Genomic DNA, 20,119 nt, shown 5'->3' with positions numbered 1-20,119 from the left:
AAGCTGTGCCCTCTCTGGGTGTGGATGCAGATGTCAAGTCACACTTTTGTCCCATGGAAATCTGAGGGTAGAGATGGGCATGAACCTCAATTCAGAGTTTGGTGGTGTTCCCTTCCCGCACCTTCCAGGCTGGGTCCCCCTCAAATCACCAGCCCATGCACACTGCTCCTCCTCCTCTGTCTCTGGCAGGAGCTCGGGCTTGTCTGCCCCGCCTCCTTGGCTGATCGCCCATTCAGACAAGGAGGCAGGACAGGCAAACCCGTGCTCCTGCTGGGGACTGGCTGAACAGCCAAAGAGACGGAGGAGAGAAGCGCACTCTGAGTGGTGAGTGGGTCGTTGCCCAGGGAGGCGGGGAAAGAGAATGTGCGATTTTACCTAGAAATGCCTCCTTGCTTGAGACTACGGAATGGAAGCTGCTGTGGTAATGTCTTCCCTAATTCTGCCTGTGATGCTGAAATAAGATAACAACAGATAGAAAGAAAATGTCTTTATTTTGGAGTGATCCGCAATACTTCTTCCTATACATTAGTGTTGTTCATTTGAATTTTGGACTATTTTGAGAGAAAACAAAACATGTTGACAAGTTCATCTGCAAACATCCAAACGACATCACTGAAGGGAGGACTTCCTACAAGGAGCAATAATGTAGATACAGTATTTACAACTCCAGTATCTATAATGCAGGCTCAACAGTTTGGTCTTTTTGATGACGGGACACCACACGCCTTGACCATCTGGCGCCACTTCTATGTTCCTCTTCTTTACACATTTTCAGAGGCAGAAACAGAGAGCAAGCCATTTCCTTCATACTCTTCCCACAGGTTAAGCCAATGTTCAGAAATGGTGGATGTCCTTAACACGTCCGAATAAAGTAAGAAGTCCTGCAGGCAAGTGGGCAGTGGCAACTGACGGACAAAATGGTCCGTTCGTAAATGGCTGCTGGTCAAAAGTGAGCGGATCTCTAGGCGGCAAAGATGAGACAAGGAAGGAATACAGTCTGTCAAAAAAAAAAGATAGATAATTAATAAGGAGCACAATGGCTTTGACGGTTTCCTTGTTTGTTTGTTTGTTTTAAATATTTTCGCCCTGCCTTTCTCCTTCAAAGGACCCAAGGCAGCTTGCAACAGTTAAAAGATAATATTGAAAAAATAAACCAGCGAGTATACAAATATTATAAAAGAATTAAACAAGTATTGTATTAAAAACAGCCAATAAAATCAATACTAAAACATATCTCAAAATAACAGAGCACAACGATCCGTTTTAAAAACCCTCTCAGGCTGCCAGTGACTAAGGAAAAGTTTATGTGATGAGGAGAAAGGTCTTTGCCTGCAGAAGGACAGCAAAAATGGAGCCAGCCTAGCTTCCTGTGGCAGGGAGTTCCAGAGTGCACAAGTAGCAACAGAGAAGGGCCTAACCCCATGCCCCCACCAAGCACACCTGTAAAGGTTGTGGACCTGAGAGAAAGGCATTCGCTGATTATCTTAATTCCTGGGCAGGCTGACAGAGGGAGAAGTGGCTTTTTAGATAGCTTGGACCGAATCCGTTTAGGGCTTTATAGGTTAAAACCAGAACTTCTGCCTGACTAATCCCCATCACAGACCCAACACAGCAACTTCAATAAAAGACAGCAAAGGCTGCTTCACTCTTTCTACCGAAACACTACCAGCCACAGCCTCCAAGGCCTTCAACAGAAATTGTCCTTTAAGAAGTCGAGGATAGCTGGTCAAAAGTTCTCTCACGCCTCAGCTTCCTGCCATTCCCTCCCACCACAGGGAGAATGGCTTTCCAGATTTGTAACTGTTCCAAAGGTACAATTATACACTCACAACTTTTCCTCTGGTGGAAGACAGCATTCATTCTTTGTTTACTGATTCAAATCATTCCTGTGTTCGTCACTAGAAAGATGACGAACATTTAGAAAAGGAAGAGGCAACGTAGGAAGGCTCTTGGGGGTGTGTGCATTTTTCTACTACCAGAAGTTTAAAATAAAACCTGAAAAGTTTGCTAAGGTAAGGCACAAAGGGTGATCCAGTCACCATAGGTCTTCAAGTGGTCATGTGTGAATTCACACCAAGGAGATCCTGGTGCATGACACCGGTATCTTCAGAACTTTCTAGAACTTAAAACAGATCTCTAAATCCACACCCTCTCCATATTATGCGTGTTCTGCCCCACCTTCTATCCTCAGTTTGCCACTGAGAAAAAAAGAGCAACAGAGCGGCAGACTAAGGGAAAGATTGATGGGTTGTGTGAATTCAATAGGACCACTTGAAGAACTAGTTACTGGTAAGCAACGTCTCCTCCTTATTGGTGGCCTCTGTGATTCATACCAATGGGTGATTGACAAGCTTGCTTACTGGCTGGCGCAAAGGGTATGGATGTCTCCAATATGGCTGGGATTGTTTCCATTGACATTGAAAACAGAAACCCACTATTTTTGTTGTTTTTCTTTTCTTATGCAGGTTATCCATGACAATGTCCTTCTTCTTATTGAAAAGGCCCTCACCATCAAAACCTAAGTCTTCTATTCTGGATCTAGACTCCTTTGATAATCTGGCAGATTTCAAATATGCACAATGCCTGATGACTACAGCTGCCGATATGTTCTTAGTTGCGCTCTCACAGTTGCATGTCTTGCAGAACGCATGTGCTGTGAAGTCAACACAAGACGTTTCTCCTGAAATGTGAGGGCTAATCTCCTTTCATTGTCCACTACTGTTGAGAAGTGGTTCCAATTTATGCCATAAGAAATTACTGTATGCACCCACGGCTGCTTTGTAATTTGCTTCAGAGGGCTGCAGTGGACTAAATTAGTCTCCAAATAGTGCTCATTTTATATCCATCTCTATGGTTGGGTATGGCGTTATTATGACCATTTGTTTTTCTTTGGGATGCCTCCATGACAATAGAGTTGGGTTGGGAATACTTTAGGAAGAAAGTGGCCACTTTATCTTGAATTTTATAGAGCCCTTCTAGAGATAAGTGTTAACATGGATGGTTCGTTCCAAAACTGCTTAACAAGGTCCAATACAGAGGGTAACATGGCTATGTGGACTGTGTGTTGTTGTGTTTTTATTTATTTGATCATGTACAGGATGAGGTGGTGGACATGGTATCTTGCAAACTGAGGTTTTCCAATAGAAGTAGTTTATTTCAAGACGGTATCAATAGCTTGAAGGGAATTTCCCCACAGACAGAACTTTGATCTAGACTTCCAAAATTGAACCACTACCTTGGTAATTTTTTATACAGAATTGGTTGTTTTGCATTTGATGTCTCTCCCTTAAGCAATAAAGGCACTTAGAGTGTCCTTCAACGAGGAATGAACTGGAAGGTAAGAACAAGTAAGAACTTGGAAGGAGAGGGAAAAATCAGTCGAAGCTTCAACAAAATGAAAGGCTCTGTATACTCTAAGCCTAAGGTGTTACATCTCAGCAGTGGCTGAAGAGGCACTGCGGATGTAGGGGGAGCATGCACAGTAGGGAGAAGGTGTGGATTAATTGATCGGTTTTAAGCTCTAGAATGTTCCTAAGATGCCAATGCAGGAACAGAAAGAGAGGTTACTTACCTGTAACCATGGTTCTTCGAGTGGTACTCTGTGAATCCACACAAATGAGTTAAACTGCGCCTGCGCAGGACTCTTCAGAATATTCTGGAGCTTAAACAATTGACTAGTAGAACGTTTCCCCTGTGGTGTGCATGCTCTGCTTGCCCATGATACCTCAATTCTGAACGTCCGCCGCTGTCATAGCTCTGATAATTTGAAGGGGATTCCCTGGATGCTTCTGAAGGTGGATCTTGCTCGGAGACCGATGAAACTGAGGAACCTCTAGCAAATGACAGCAGTAATGAAGGCGAGTGAGGATAACTTGATATAGAGGCTGAAGCTTGGGGAATCAGGTGGATGAGCACTTCTAGAACACTGGTTCTTAACCTTTGTTACTCAGATGTTTTTGGACTGCAACTCCCAGAAGCCTTCACTATCAGCTCTGCTAGCTGGGGTTTCTGGGAGTTGCAGTTCAAAAACACCTGAGTAACAAAGGTTAAGAACCACTGTTCTAGAAGACACAGTCTGACAAGATGACTGAGCGTGGGATGCTCTCGGGTGGGATACCGAGGGTGATGGTATCAATGGAGCCTGAGAACTCTTCGCAGGACGGGATGCTTGTTGATCCTGCTACAGTAAATGGCGCTTAGTAGCAGGCTTCAATGTCATAGGGTTGAGCCGGAAATAGGCTCAATGCTGAGGCTGAAGCAGTGAAGGCGATGGAGATGATCCAGAAGGAGAGGCATAGACATATCGCACTCTCTTGGGCCTGACATAATTGCCGGTGTGATATATGGGATCAAAATCATCCCCATGATAGCAACGTCAACCACCATGCTGATCATCCTCTACATAAAGCGGATCTTCATACTCCATGAAAGTATGATGTCGACACAGACATGCAAGAACTATGACCTCCCAATGCTGAGGGAGCTGTCAGCCTGGAGAAATATGCCAATGTTTTGCGTTTACGAGGAGGGGATTGCTGTGGTGACACCTCCGCGTTCAACAGTTGAATCACTGTTGCCCACCCAATTGACATAGGGCCTGAATGGGTCGAGGCCGGGCTGGGGATTGCATCAGCCTCAGAAAGGCCATGACTTGGAGACAGGCTTTGAATCAATACCAAAGCCAGCATCTATGGCGGTGGTACAGAGCCGTCCCCTCCAGAAAGTGAGTCAGGATCAGGAAGCTCCCTGGATGATTCCTCAAGTAGCGGTGATGGCAGAGAAACTCAAACTGGAGGGAGTTCCTAAGGTTGAATAGATTTAGAAGACTGTTTAGCCTACTTATGCTTAACCACCTCCTTCTTTTTCTTGGGTCTTTTAACAGTAATTTCGATATCGATGTTGATATCAATGCCGACGACTTCTTCAACTTGTACGCCTTCAAAGAAGCTCTTGAAGAAGGGGTAGCAGGAGCCAGCGAGGCAGCGGGTTTGGGCTGGGGAGTGGGAGGAGCAGGAGTTACAGTAGGTTCCATGGCTGCCGGGCTCAAGGATGTTAACGATTTCTCCCAAAGATACAAGCAGAGCCGCTGTATGCAGAGCTTAAGGGCGGACTTGGTTAACTTTTTACACTCCAGACAGGAGTGGGTCTGGTGTCTTTCCCCCAAACAAAATAAACAGCAGCCACGACCATCCGTGAAGGGGATCTTATTGGCACATGATGTACAGCGTTTGAAAGGGCCTGACGAGGCTATAAAATTTGGCGGGAACAGGTGCAAGGAGGGAGAGGGGGAAAAGGGAAGAACTCACAGGAAACGTCAATGATTGCAATCTAGGATCAAAAACCGAGAAAGATAAGAGGCCAAAATTATTAAGAGAAAGTATTCGCGAAGACTTTCACGGCTGGGATCTAATGGTTGTTGTGGGCTTTTCGGGCTCTTTGGCCGTGTTCTGAAGGTTCTTCCTAATGTTTCACCAGTCTCTGTGGCCGGCATCTTCAGACGACAGCACTTTATTAAGACAAAGTCTGTAATCCAAATCGCAAATGGTAATCAGTCCAAAGGTCAGAAGAACCAGAAAGAAAAACGGTAGCCAATCCAAAATCCAAGAATCATAAATCGAGACAGTCCAAGTCAAAATACTTCAGAGATCAGAATTAAAAAACAGCTCTAGGCGTCGCGAAAGAGTCCGATTGCAGCGGCAGCAAAAAGGAACTGAAGTATCATGGGCAGGCGGAGCATGCGTACCACAGGGGAAACGTTCTATTAGTCAATTGTTTAAACTCTAGAATATTCCGAAGAGTTCTGCGCAGGTGCAGTTTAACCCATTTGTGTGCATTCACAGAGACCACGAAGAAGATGTGAATCACAGAGACCGCAAAGAAGAATCTGAATCAACACTCTTATTTCAACATTTTCAAGTTCACATTAGTGGCTCACAAGGATTCCAGTAAAGATGGAAAAAAACTGTATCAGACAACTGAAAGTGAAGTCAGTTAATCTTCTGTTAAAAAGTATAATTCAATTCCTTCCCCTCTCCAAGACTTTAAAAAGGCAAAATAATATTTTTTAAAAACTTAGTAGGTGAACTAATAAAGACCATGAAGAGGAATTAATTGCACAAATATTTCAGGCTGAGTTCTCCACACGTTTGCTAGCCTTGTACATATGGGAGAAGAGACATTTTCTGATCAAAGTCTAGCCTAACCTTTCTGCTGTTTTTCATAAAGATGGTATTTCATTCTCCTAAGTCTCTAGTTAGCAACTGATAATTGCATAGTGTATCTGCTCAGGCTGGTGGGTGGTCAGAAGTTTCACTATTGCTAGAGTAATTGGATGACCTTTATCTCCAGAGCAGAATCAAGCAGAGCCATCTGATCATTTATTAAAAGCCAACAGCACATTGATTTTAGAAACTCAAATGGAAAACCTGATGGTGTAAATGCTTCTGAGATCACAGTGCACCAGAGCCTGTTTTGAACTATACCTCCCAGGATTCCTGCAGAGAGCAGTGGGTTGGACTTGATGCCCTTATAGGCCCCTATCAACTCAATTATTCTATGATTCTCTGATGCCCACACTGTTTCAGATTTCTTTTTCCAAAACTGAAGACAACTTTGAACATGATGCTGCTGGACCCACACACAGCAGGCAAGAAAATGTCTGTTGGAGGGTAGATTTAATTATGTTTCTCTGCAATGCTTAAGATTCACAAGAGATTTGCAATTCTCAATGGTATTTGCACGGTATTGCAGCTTATTAAATTGATGTTTAGCTAAAGCTGTTCTATCATCAGTCTTACATTGACATCCTACATTTAAGTTTACCTAGTCTTCTCTGCAGCTTGGGAATGTGACCTACTGGGATCACAACTTCCTGTTCCTCCCGGAATCTCCCTGCGACGAAGTATGTTTTCTGAACTAACCCTTCCATGGAAGTTTTTAAAAACAGAAGTAATAATAATAATAACCTTTATTGTCAATGCACAACATGTGTGCAGTGAAATTGAATGAGCCTCCATTGGTACAACCACACAAAGCACAAAACACAGAATACATATACATTCAGAAACAGAATATATCTCCAACCTTAATCCCCAACCCCAGAAATACCGGGGCTAGGCACATGTTTCCACATACATACATACATACATACATACATACATACATACATACATACATACATACATACATACATACATACATACATACATACATACATACATACATACATACATACATACATACATACATACATACATGTACTTATTGCATGTACATATTGCATGTTATACTGGCACTGTGAGTCTGTTATATTAAGTCTAGTCATAGTGTTATGTGGCATTTAGAAGTCTGACAGTAATGGATAGAAGCTATTTTTCAGCCTATTTGTCTGGCAGGTTATGCTTCTATATCTCTTACCCGATGGTAAGTATGAAGAAAGGCTGTCCCAGGTGAGAGTCATCCCTAAGGATTTTACTCACTCTATTGTCGTCACAAGCTGAGACAACCGTGTAAGTCTTCCACGAATGCCTCTCTCCCACAATCACGTGGGAAAAGTATTCATAATACAAACACAGCTCACTACACCAGAGGAACAGACGCATTTAAACACTGAAAATTTGCCCTCCAGTTCACAGCTGTTTCTGTATTGCAGCCTATTAAAGAATATTTTTAACAGAAAATGACCACAGCAGGATTATAGGGGTGCCTCTCAAACAAGCCCCCCTATAGAGAACTCCGCAAATCCGTAACAGAACAGGAGATACAGTCGTGCCTCGCTTAACGATTGCACTGCATTACAACAAAGTTTTTGCGATCGCAATTGCGAATGGATTATCGTCGTTAAGCAAAGCACCACTGTACTTAGCCAATTAAACAAAAAATGTATCTAGAAAAATTAAACAAGGCATAGCATTTCTCCACCTTTGAAAGATATTTTGATCATGAATACTGGACTTTTGAAGCCATGAGGAAAGGAAGGAAAGAAGCCTTAAGGCAGTAAGGCAGGAACTCTTTTTTTTTTCTAATATCAAAGGCAATTGTTGCAAATAAAAATACTTTTGAAACTGTACAGTCTATTCCCCACTCATCCTCTATGAAAAACCAGTGTGGGGGGGGGGGCTTACTGGTATATCACCTCAAATTAGAGATGGGCCCAAACAACTAGTTCAGCTCGGGTTGTTTCCTGGCCAAAAGCTAATCTTTTTTATTTAGCGCCCAGCCTCATCCAACAGGCGCTCATTCAGAGGCAACGTCCTGAGGAGGCGGGGTGTGGTTCTGCTGCTGAGTGGGCACCCATTGGAGGGAGGGAAGCACCGAACCGCCAATCAGCTGTTCAGCCAGGAAACGAACCATGCTGAATCATTGAACCAAGGTTCGTGCCCACCTCTAATCACCTTCTCTTCCCCTTTCTTTCGTCTAAGATAAATGGGGCCCTGGCTTAGCCAAAATATAGGAGTCATTTTATTTGGGGGGGTCTGCCCCATTCCCTGGTTCTGGGAAGCACAATATTCAAAAGAAAACCTTGAAACACCTCCCAGCCCTAGTGGCTTGCTTTCTCTTTCCTTAACTGGGGATCCCTCCGGTACATGAACCAAGCAGGAAGATGATACACATTTTGAATTATTTCTAAAAAGGAACTAATCTTTTTTTACACCTCAATTTTTTTTGTTCATTTCTTAACTTCCCTGCGCATTTATAACAAGCACATTCAGCCTAATCCTTGTCAATCTGTACAAGGGATTCTTTACCACTGATGCGGCAAAGTAGAGGGAATAAATGAATTAGCTGGTGGTTCACTTACCAAAATTACTAAAGGGCACCCATGAGGAAGTTCCTTTGTGTTTGGAAAGGATCTGTTCTATGTCCCAAGGAAGTCTCTTCCAGTTAGTAAACTCCAGAAGGAAGTTAAGGGCCTCGTTCCTTTCAGAACACACCCTAGGATTGAACAAAATTCAGTTATCGTGCCAGCTGTAGGGTTGGGCATTTGCAAGAGAAGAGAGTTTACCCACCCAGCTGAGTGGCTCCCTGGTAACTCTAGGCCAGTGGTCCTCTGTCATCTAAATCATTGTTCTTAACTTGGGCGATACTGCCCCCCAGGGGGCGATTTCATTTTTCAAGGGGGCGATGGAATGAAAAGGAGCGACACGGAGCGAAGGAACAGAAAGGGGGCGATAGGGGACAATGGAGCAGCCACACCGCCTCCACCATTGAGAAAGTTATCATCAACCCCCCCCCCGCGCTGCCGGATCCAGAGCAACTGGTGCTGGCAGCGGATGTGGTGCGCCGACACCGCGGTGCCAACGCCATTGAGGAAGTTATCATCGCCCCCCCTCCCTGCAGCGGCGCCACACTGCCATTGTGGGGAGGGGGGCAATGATGACTTCCTCAATGGCTCAAGGGGGCATTTCTTACAAAAAGGTTAAGAACCACTGATCTGAATCGCCAGAGCTTGGAAATGTGTGCGTGGGGGGGGGGGTTCAACTACATATCACATAATCTCTGAATTGGCACAGCCACGGCCATGTTGGCTGGAAAATTCTAGGTCTGCAATCCAAACCAAATAAGCTTCCAATCTCTGCTATATATATCCTGCTATGAACAAACACTGGCATAGTCAGTAATTTTATTTATTTAAAATATTTATATGCCACCTTTCTCCTAAAGAATCCAAGGCAGCTTAGTTTTTAAAAGAAAAAACGCTAAAAGCCAAATAATAAGTTATTACCATATTAACAAATGACAAACATATCAAAACCTCATAAAAAGAATAATATTAAAAAACAAAAGCAAAACACAGAATAAAATTCTCGCTTTTAAACAAATCTCCCTTGTTAACCAGTTACAGTGGTGCCTCACTTAACAATTACCTCGTTAAACGACAAATCCGCTTGACAATGAGGTTTTTGCAATCGCTTTTGCTATCATAAAACGATGTTTTAATGGGCAAAATTTGCTTCCCGGAGATCGGTTCCCTGGTTTGGGAATCGTTTCTTCGCATTACGACGATCAAAACAGCTGATCGTCGGCTTTCAAAATGGCCACCCGCTGTGTAAAATGGCTCCCCGCTGTGCTTTAGGACGGATTTTTCGCTACATAGGCATCGGAAAATGGCCACCCTATGGAGGATCGTCGCTGGACGCTGAGGTATTTAGCCCATTGGAACGCATTGAGCGGTTTTCAATGCGTTTCAATAGGCTTTTTTATTTAGCTTCACGAGGATTTCGCTCTACAGCGATTTCGCTGGAACGGATTATCATCATCAACCAAGGCATCACTGTATTTAAAGAAAAGTCTGCTGGAAGAGAAAGGTGCTTGCTTGCAAAAAGATGGCAGAGATGGGACCAGCCTGGTTTTCCGTGGGAGGGAGTGGAAGACTCCACGAGCAGCAATAGAGAAGGTCCCTTCTCCTGCATTTCCACGAAATGTGGCTGTGTGGGTGGTGGGATCGAGAGAAAGGCCTCCCTGGAAGATCTTGGACCCAAGACAGTTAGGGCTTTATGAGTTAGAAACCAGCACTTTTCAGTTGTGCCTGGAAATAGATCAGCAGCCAGCAGAGTAGCTGTACTGGAGGTGTAATATGTTCCCTGTAACCATCCCGTTAGCAATCTGGCTGAGGCATTTTTGACTCACCGGAGTTTCCAAAAGGAAGCCCCAGACCTCTCAAAGAATGTGTGCAATGTAATTAATTTTCATTTGGTTTCACAACAGTTTTAATGCAAGTAGTACAAGTTCTTTTGGCACGTACACAAAGAGATATTAAGTACAGTGGTGCCTCATTTAACGACGATAATCCGTTCCAGGAAAATTGCTGTTAAGCGAAAACATCGTAAAGCGAAATTAAAAACCCAATTGAAACGCACTGAAAACCGTTCAATGCGTTCCAATGGGGTAAAAACTCACAGTTCAGTGAAGATCCTCCATACAGCGGCCATTTTCGCTGCCTGTATAGCAAGGAATGCGTCCCTAAGCACAGCGGGGAGCCATTTTAAGCACCCGGTGGCCATTTTGAAAACCCGACGATCAGCTGTTTTTGTTCGTTGTAAAGAGAAAATTGGTTCCCGAAGCAGGGAACCGATCATCGCTAAGCAAAATTCCCCCATTTAGACCATCATTTTGCGATCACAATTGCGATCACAAAAATATTGTCGTAAAACAGATTCATCGTAATGTAGGGCAATCGTTAATCAAGGCACCATTGTACTGTGTTCCTTCATATACTCAATGTCAACTAGTGCACATGGCAAGCCAGGAGATTGCACAGAACGATGCTGCTCTACTGGCATTCAACAGGCTTCTACCCAAACGCTTTATGCTAAAGACTTGATTGTGTATTGCTTTAATGCCCTACCATTAAGATCTGCTGGGGAGGCCTTCTTCTGTATCCCACCAGCGACACAGTCAAACTATAATAAATTAGACCCTGGAAACGTGGGCAAAGTGTCAAGTTTTGATTTGCCATTGAAAATGTCATCTAGGGTGCCACCTTGGAAAAGGGCCTTTTCCAAAGCAGCACCCTAGATGTGGAATGCCCTTTTCTTGGAGGACAAACAGATGACATTTTCAACAGCAAATCAAAACTTGATGCTTCACCCACATTTCCGGGGTCTAATGATCATAGTTTGATCATGTTCTTGATCTCTATTTGAGGGTGCTCATCATCCACTGTTAATCTGCTCTAATACACTTTAAAACCATTCCAATTGCCTTGGACCTGTTTCTAAATTGTTGGTTTATAATGTTTTAATTTGCTTATCAGTGTTCTGTTGCTTAAACCCTGCCCTAAAATCCCTGGATACAGCATGGAATATTAATATTTGGATAAACAAGTTAAAAAAAATTAACTGCTGGACTCTCGTGCCCAGCAAAAGCCATCACTCAATCGCAACACCTTCTCATTTCCCTGAACGAGATGAGAGTCGTTCTTTACTCTCCCATTTCTCGGAAGTTACTGAAACAGTGATTTTATTTAATCATTAAAAAAACCCCACTGAATCCTACAATCCTGTGATACAAATTACTCTCCTGCCATCCACTCCACTCCCAGCAAAACAAGGTACAACACTTTCTAAACAGTATGTTGAAGCCATACACTCTCACTTTAGAATAACTACAAATTATGGCTGTTAAGATATAATCACAAGGTAACTTAGTTATTACCTTGGTTACTGGAAAAATAACTCATGATTACATCAAGTAACTCATGATGTGTGACAGTTTACCTCCGGGATCTGATCTTAACAGCCTTGAACCATGCTTGGGACCAGTAAATTAAAATTTTCCTCATGCTCACAAACCCCCTCCTAAACTCTCTCCACCTCTCCCACTGCCACCCAGCCCCACAAAAGGGCATTAACACTCAGAAAGCAGGCTGCCAGTTGGGACCCCTCATTTGTTCAAATGCCATAATTAAAGGATTTATTTCATCTGACTTAAGGAAGCCGCTCATTGCTTCCAAGGCAAAATGTGCCAGGGACCGAAGTAGTTAAAAGAACAGTTTTTATGCCGCCTACATCTGGTGACCTTTAATGATATTTGGCTTCAAAATACAAGGCTTTTATTATTATTATTATTTTAACCGGCTTGTGAGCCTCGGCTATTCTGCAACAAGATGTTTTTTGCCCTTTCGAAGAAAAGGTATTCTGTGCGCCTTTCCCTTAAGGAGAGGTGTGTGCTTTCTTTTCCATGCTTAAAGCTTTGGCAGGGTGGCACCTTTGCTCTTTCACTTAACAAAATCAGACCTCCTGCCCTCGGGGACAAGGCAAAACGGCTGGACCTTGACACAAAAACACAATCTTGTAACAGAGGAGCACTAAGCATATCCTGCTGCCACTTTTGTCCCATTTTCCCTGTCTGCCAATAGCTGTTCATGTCTATTCTAAGTTGGCTTCTCTTTCAAAGACATAATACAGTGGTGCCTCTTTAACGATTGCTTCGCTTAACGAGGAAATCGCTTGACGATTAGGTTTTTGCGATCGCAAAACCATGGTTTAAATGGGAAAAATCCACTTCACAATGATCGGTTCCCTGCCTCAGGAACCGAATTTCACATTACGACGATTTAAAAACAGCTGATCGTCGGGTTTCAAAATGGCCGCTGGGTGTACAAAATGGCTCCCCGCTGTTTTTAGGAGCCATTTTTTGCTATATAGGCACCCGAAAATGTCCGCCCCTATGGAGGATCTTCGCTGGACGGTGAGTTTTCAGCCCACTGGAACACAATGAACGGGTTTCAATGCATTTCAATGGGCTTTTTTATCTCACTTTACGATGTTTTCGCTCTACAGCGATTTCGCTGGAACGAATTAACACCGTCAAGCGAGGCACCACTGTATTGTGAAAAGCATGATTAAAGGATTAGACACTATTCCACCCACACACCTTTCCTCTCTCCAACAGAAGCGCTCACCATGTGTCTTAATCACAACCAAGGCTGTGACTACACAGTGAGGGAAAGGCAATTTCACTAGCATTCATTCACTGGCAAGTCGCACCAGGAAATGCACATTTCCCCAGGTCTCTCCACTTTAACTGGACACACACAGGGAGGGAGAGAGAGCGAGAGAGAGGAAGCCTTGTTGACAGCTTGTTTGCAATACCCCAGCAGGTGGTGATATAAAAAAGAAACTGCTAACTGCTATCCAGGATTCCTAATCTTATTAGTTTTGCCATAAGCTGTTAAACATAGGGGTGTTGTCCTTAATTGTTCATGAAAAAAATGTTGAGTAATGCGCTGGTTTCTTGCTCTCTGCCCACAGAAACGGACAGGGGGGGAGCCAAGGGGGAAGACAGCGGCAGAGGTGGTACAACAGAGCAGCTAATCCCTCCCCCAGGCACAAACCAAAAACTTGCCCTCAACGGTTCAATTTTCCTGTTGGTTCGTGGTTTATGGTGAACCACAAACCATCACAAACCATCATTTTTTTCTGGTTCGTGCCCATAGAGATGCATGTGGATGCTTATCTATATGTACATATATGTGTGCTTGCTTACCATGACAGACGGAGAAGATTGACTGGATTGAATCCGGACAGCAAGAGAGAAGGCAGCCACTTTTGATACTCGCTTTCTACATTCATCGCATATTTTAAAAATTCTGCCAGGTGCTGCCTGGATGGGAGTTTGCAACCTTGCTTCAAGAGATACTGAAATAAAGAGAATGCTCTGTGGTGAAGGCAAAGGCCTAAATCGGTTTCTAGAGGGGTGATCCCATACTTCAGAAGAAGGCGAATTAATCCAGATCTATTTAAAAAAAAATAAGCAAATGATTAGCTACTTATGCTTTCATGTCAACATTGATTTCACACTGCAAGCTGGAGTACGAACGTTCCTACTGCACCTCTCAGGGTTAAACGAAAAGGATGCCCCAGCAGAATTCAGAACCATTGCCACATTACGACCCTTCTTTCTTCACTTTGGGAAGCAAGGAAGTGAGAGACTGATAAGACGAGAGGATATCCACAGCCATGGCAGGCAGTAGGTAGGAGACCATGAAAAAAGAGAATCGTGCTAATTAAGAATATACGCAACTCAATTACAAAATCATATCAAGTTCCCAAGAGAGAGAGACTGCTAATAAGGCCTTTTGAAAGCAAGAAAATTAGACTGGCTGTGTGTTTCACAGGCTTCTGCTTCAAGCAGGAGCAGTTCCCCAAGGAGATGCCAACAAAGTTCTTTAGCACCTGGCTTAGGACTTGGCACTGCAGGAGCTGAGGAACTGCTGGATAGTGTTTTAGGAACCTGGCTGCAGAGCAGAGGTTGGGAGTTCGATTCCCCCCTGTACCTCCCTGTAAAGGAGACAGGAATGTTCCACCCAGATTTTCAATGAACCACCCCCATCACCAATGGCCAAACTATGCCCATAATTAGCAACGGAATTCTTTAGGTGCTGAAAATGTGTAATGGACACAGGAGAATCATGTTTCTGGAACAATAACTTCACCTTCTAACGTTGGGCCAGCAAGAAGATACTGTTTGGCCCTGAGACAAATTACAAACAATTCAAGGGGCCGAATGATTATAGGAGAACTTGGTGTGGACCTAATGGAGTCTTTTGCTTTCAGCAAGAGTAGCCACAGAGGCCAAAAGAGCATTTTTTTAAAAAATTGCTATGGATCCTCAAGGATTTCACTCAATTTGCATTCTCGAGACAACCATCCCAATACACATCTCTTAGACTAATGTAATTTAGAATACAGATCCCAAATTTGTACATCTCTAAATTTCAGAGTTCATGGGGGCGCTCACTACCTTGGTGCATGCGCTCGTAATCTCAAGATTAGATCACTGTAACGCGCTCTACATGGGGCTGCCTTTGAGGCTGACACAGAAACTTCAGGTGGTGCAGAATGCGGCGGCCAGGCTCCTTACAGGAGTGAGAAAATATCAACACATCTCTCCAACGCTGGCCGCATTGCATTGGCTGCCCATCTGTTTCCGTGTCAACTTCAAAGTTTTAATGCTTACTTATAAGGCCCTAAACGGTTTAGGACCTCGATATTTGGCGGAACGCCTCCTCCCACCAAGGTCTACCCGGATCACCCGCGCGAGTCAGGAGGTGAGGCTGAGGAGCCTAACGCTGAGAGAGGCCCGGAAGGAGAAGACATGAAACCGGGCCTTCTCGGCGGTGGCTCCTCGCCTCTGGAACAATCTCCCTCCGGCGATTCAAGCGGCCTCCACGCTGGGCACCTTTAAAACCCAATTAAAAACATGGCTGTTTATTCAGGCCTTCCCTCCAGCCAACTCTTGATTTTTTTTTCTTACTTTCCCTTTTTATCTTTACTGCTGTTCTTGTTTGATTATTATGTATTTGTCTATGTTTTATTATTTGATTTTATATTTGGAAGCCGCCTAGAGTGGTCCGGTGGGCCAGATAGGCGGGGTATAAATTAAATAAATAAATAAATAAATAAATAAATAAATAAATAAATAAATAAATAAATAAATAAATAAATAAATAAATAAATAAATAAATAAACTTTTTTAAAAAGTGTTAAAAGGCATATAAAATGTATTATTTAGCAGGGAAAACAAATTGTGGGTTGTTGTTTACTTGAAAAGAAAATCACAGGATGCTAACGGAGCTAATCAAGAGTTTGTCACATGGGAAGATGAATAATGGCGTAGAAGGTTTGCTGGAGACAGCTTACCTACCACTACCAATTGTCCACTGGAATGGTAATTTCCAGCAGGGTGTAGCATTTGCACCTGGAACAAGCCTAACCTTAAAAGAACACTCTCCTTTTACTCAGTACTTTGCAAGTACAGCAACATGGGCTTTGTGATTCCTTAGAACTCACAACAGCTTGTTTAAATAGGACTTCTCTATGATAGCTAGTCAATGGCCTTCACCACTCCTCTGGATTTAGCCAAACCCTGCTGATCCAAGAGACCGGTCCTCGGTGATGATTTTTATAATTATTTTTTATTAAGAAAATATAGTTTCATAGAAACAGTTTGTTTTTGCTCAAGCATTAGCATAAAGGCATTTTCAAAGGATTACCATAGTTAAATGCAACAACTAATTCCCATTAAAATCATAAACACTAAAACTGGGCTAAGGTGGGCGAGCCCCACCTCCTTCTTTCTTACCTACATTCTTTTTTCCTTCAAGCTATGCAACACAAACCGTCAAGAACTTATCTCAGGCAAAAGTTCTCTTTCACAAAATGGTCTCTCTCCAACATAACCCATCTGCCATTTTTCTACATTCCTCGGACCTCCTTCTTCCTGATTGTAAACCAATTAACTCAAAGAGGCATAACTGTCTGATCCACCCCCAATTCTCATGGAGATGCAGGTGGTTTATCTCCATTCCAATTAGAAAAGAATTTGTTGGGTCTTCGGCCTCCTTGTCCTTTCATCCTTATCAGGTTTCATGCTGTACCAGCCTGGCTGTAAATTAAGAAAAACCACCTCTCTGTCTTTCTCACATTCCCATGTCTCCAACTCCTTTCACCTTTTAAAACTTAACGAACTCCATTTTCTTTCCTTCTCATTGACTACCAATCCCACTCTCCTTCAATATCATGACAGGGTGTGTCCATGGTTCGTTCTCAGATCATGCAGGACAACAAGGAAGCTACATAGGGCTGACTAACGTTCTACATTAACTGATGTGTATCATGGAACACCCCTCACAATCTGTTATGACAGATGTGGGTTTTACAACAAGTAGTTTAATAGGGAAAAGAATTCCCTATCAGTAGAAAATATGGAAAGCTCTGGATACAGCGTCATCACCATTCCACACTATTTGTCCATCCACCCTTGTATGTGAACACAGTGCCCTGGGCCCATAGCAGTATACATACCCCTTCGGGATAGCAAGAGACATGGGTGATTGGCAGTCAAAGACTGGACAAGGCTGGGCGTCTGGGCTGTAACCTTCCTTAAGCAAGAGCTCCAAGCAATCTTCATGATCCCCATAGATTGCTGAGTACACAGGGCTCACTTTTCCCTCCGCACTGCCAGAGGACCGGTCTGTAACTGGTATGAGCATTCGCAATATGCTGTGGATAGATGAAGCAGGTAAATACTCGGCGCGTGGAAAAGGGGGCTTCTGCATGCCACCATGAGAGGAGCAGGTCTATTCAACATGATCTTGAACTCTCTTTCAGATCAATTCGATGCACTGTGGGAGATACTAGAGCAAAGTATTCGCGAAGGCTTTCACCGCCAGGATCTAATGGTTGTTGTGGGTTTTTCGGGCTCTTTGGCCGTGTTCTGAAGGTTGTTCTTCCTAACGTTTCGCCAGTCTCTGTGGCTGGCATCTTCAGAGAACATCCTCTGAAGATGCCGGCCACAGAGAATGGCAAAACGTTAGGAAGAATAACCTTCAGAACACAGTCAAAGAGCCCGAAAAACCCACAACAACCATACTAGAGCAAACCTTGCCTCTGCAAAACTCAAAGCTGCAGATTATTTTCCTTTAACATACAGTGGTGCCCCGCATAGCGGCAATAATCCATTCCAGAAAAATCGTCGCTATCCGGATTCGTCGCTATGCGAAAAGAAAAAGCCCATAGGAATGTATTAAACCCCGTTTAATGCGTTCCTATGGGCTTAAAGCTCACCTTTAAGCGAAAATCCTCCATACGGCCACCATTTTCGCTGCCCAGTATGCGAGGAATCGGCGCGAAAACACAGCGGGCGGCCATTTTTTCGGCGGCCATTTGGGAACCACCAATCAGCTGTTTTTAAAACATTGCTATGCGAAAATCGGCAAGTGAAACAGCTTACCGATCATCGCAAAGCGATTTTTTACCATTAGAAACATTGTTATGCGATTGCAAAAAGGATCGCAAAAAATCCGTCGCTATGCGGATTCATCGTTAAACGAGGCGCTCATTAAGTGAGGCACTACTGTATTTGTATTCCGCTTTCCTGGACCTAGCCTTAAGACTGCCACCTACCCATTGTGGTATGGACCAACCTAACAAAGTACAGTACAACTGCGGTATTCATGGGAGATCGGTTTCAAGAAGTATTGAATGCTATACACTGCAGGGTCTCTGCCTCCCCCTTGTGGTCAGTTCTGGTAAATAGACTCTGGAAATATACATAAGATACACCGTATTTTTACGTGTATAAGAAAAGCTTACCACCAAAAGGTTGGCCACCAAGAGATGAATGGATCACACCAATAATGAGCACAATGGAGTATGGAGTAGTCGTGATATACACTGGTGGAGATACTACTTCTTTTAATGATACTAGACATCTTCAAGGTATTCAAAATATATCCTATCCTTCTTCCAGCTGGGAATTCAAGGTTGGCAGTGGGGTAAAAAAAAGAACAGGAGCAGCTTATTGCATAAACCTACTTGTGGTGTCCCATCTGTGCTGCAGCATGGATAGGCAATTGCCACTCCTCTTCATTACAGTACAGGTTTGGGTCTGCTCCGCTGGATAACAGCAGCTCCACACATCCGCCATTGCCTTCCTGTGCAGCGATGAAAAGGGGTGTGGCCCGGTCCTTGGCCTGGCAATTGACATTCGCTCCTGACAGAGAATTGTGACGCCACAGAGATTAGTCACCAAGCCAAAACCAAATCTTCTTGTCCTCCCATCCCCTCGCTAGAATGGGCAAGTGTGCGGTAAGTGGACACCCAGTTCAGTGGAGGAGAGTCCGATCAGGCCAGCCACCTGGGCTGGCAAGCTTCGTATTCATCTCCCCCAGGGGAACAAGTACAAAGCTCCCCTATCTAGTCAATTCTATTCATATCTAATGATACCCCACTGAATTCAGTGGGATCTCCTCTCATTTTCGGGCAGGGGACAGAGCCTCAACAGAGCATTTTGCTGTCAGATCTTTCCTACATTCTGCTAAAGTCCATTCTTGTGAATCTCGGCTTGGTTGAAAGATCACAATGTGGAATGAGGTGGCTCTTGCACATCTTCCAAGGAGCAGGAGATACAGCAGCTGCCTGTCCAGAACAGCTGCCGTGGACTTTTAACTACAGTAGTTACTCTGTCTTGTTTAGCTTTATAACATTTACTTCTCACATTTTAACGCTGTGACTGAACGTTTACGATTACACACCATCCTGGACAGCAAGCAAGCACATAAGAGGGCTGTACAATCATGCTGGGTGGATCTTTCCCTCAGCAACCCATGTTCTGTAGTCATAAGTTGAGAACATATTTGGATAGGATCTTGAGGATGGGGGAATCCTGAGCCGCCAGAAATCATTTGTGAGCATACACCAGTAAGCATCCAACGTGTTCATTGCTGAGGCTGTAAGGCAAAGGTCTTTATGGGAATTTATGAAGGAGTTGACTCATTAAATTCCCATTGATTCAGCAAGCCTACTCTAGTGCAACTCAATACAGGAATGAACAGAATTTTGGCCACTATGTCATACTTTAGTTTTTTTAAAAAATGCATCTGAAGAAATAGGCTGAAGTCTATGAAAACCTATGTCCAATAAAAATGGTTTATCCTTAAGAAGCAAAATGACTCTGTTATTTTAATTTCAAGGAAAACTACACAGCTACTCCCCTAAATACTATCTCAGGAATGAGATTTTTTCCCCCCTGCAGGAAAGAAATACAGAAGTCGGATTTATTCCAACCTACAATAACGCTAATAAGGCATCCCCATCAGTCTTTCTTTCCACAG

At 43.5% G+C, this 20,119-nt stretch overlaps 1 protein-coding gene across 4 annotated transcripts in view; it reads right to left on the bottom strand.

The window, feature by feature from the left end:
* Positions 1-472: 472 nt before the first annotated feature.
* Positions 473-20,119, bottom strand: part of ASB3 (ankyrin repeat and SOCS box containing 3) — a 65,334-nt gene continuing 45,687 nt past the window's right edge. For all 4 annotated transcript variants that reach the window (XM_020809922.3, XM_020809924.3, XM_072987463.2 and 1 more), the window contains 5 exons: positions 18,822-18,999; positions 17,310-17,507; positions 13,990-14,238; positions 8,801-8,934; positions 473-997 (listed from right to left, as the gene is read on the bottom strand). In XM_020809922.3, the coding sequence (XP_020665581.3) occupies positions 762-997; positions 8,801-8,934; positions 13,990-14,238; positions 17,310-17,507; positions 18,822-18,999 (995 nt within the window). In that variant the 3' untranslated portion in view covers positions 473-761. The remainder of the gene's footprint in view (positions 998-8,800; positions 8,935-13,989; positions 14,239-17,309; positions 17,508-18,821; positions 19,000-20,119) is intronic.

The sequence above is a fragment of the Pogona vitticeps genome, chromosome 1, assembly GCF_051106095.1.
Source record: "Pogona vitticeps strain Pit_001003342236 chromosome 1, PviZW2.1, whole genome shotgun sequence".
Lineage (NCBI taxonomy): Eukaryota > Metazoa > Chordata > Lepidosauria > Squamata > Agamidae > Pogona > Pogona vitticeps.
Note: the sequence above shows the minus strand (reverse complement) of the source record. Positions and strands in the feature narration are given on the sequence as shown.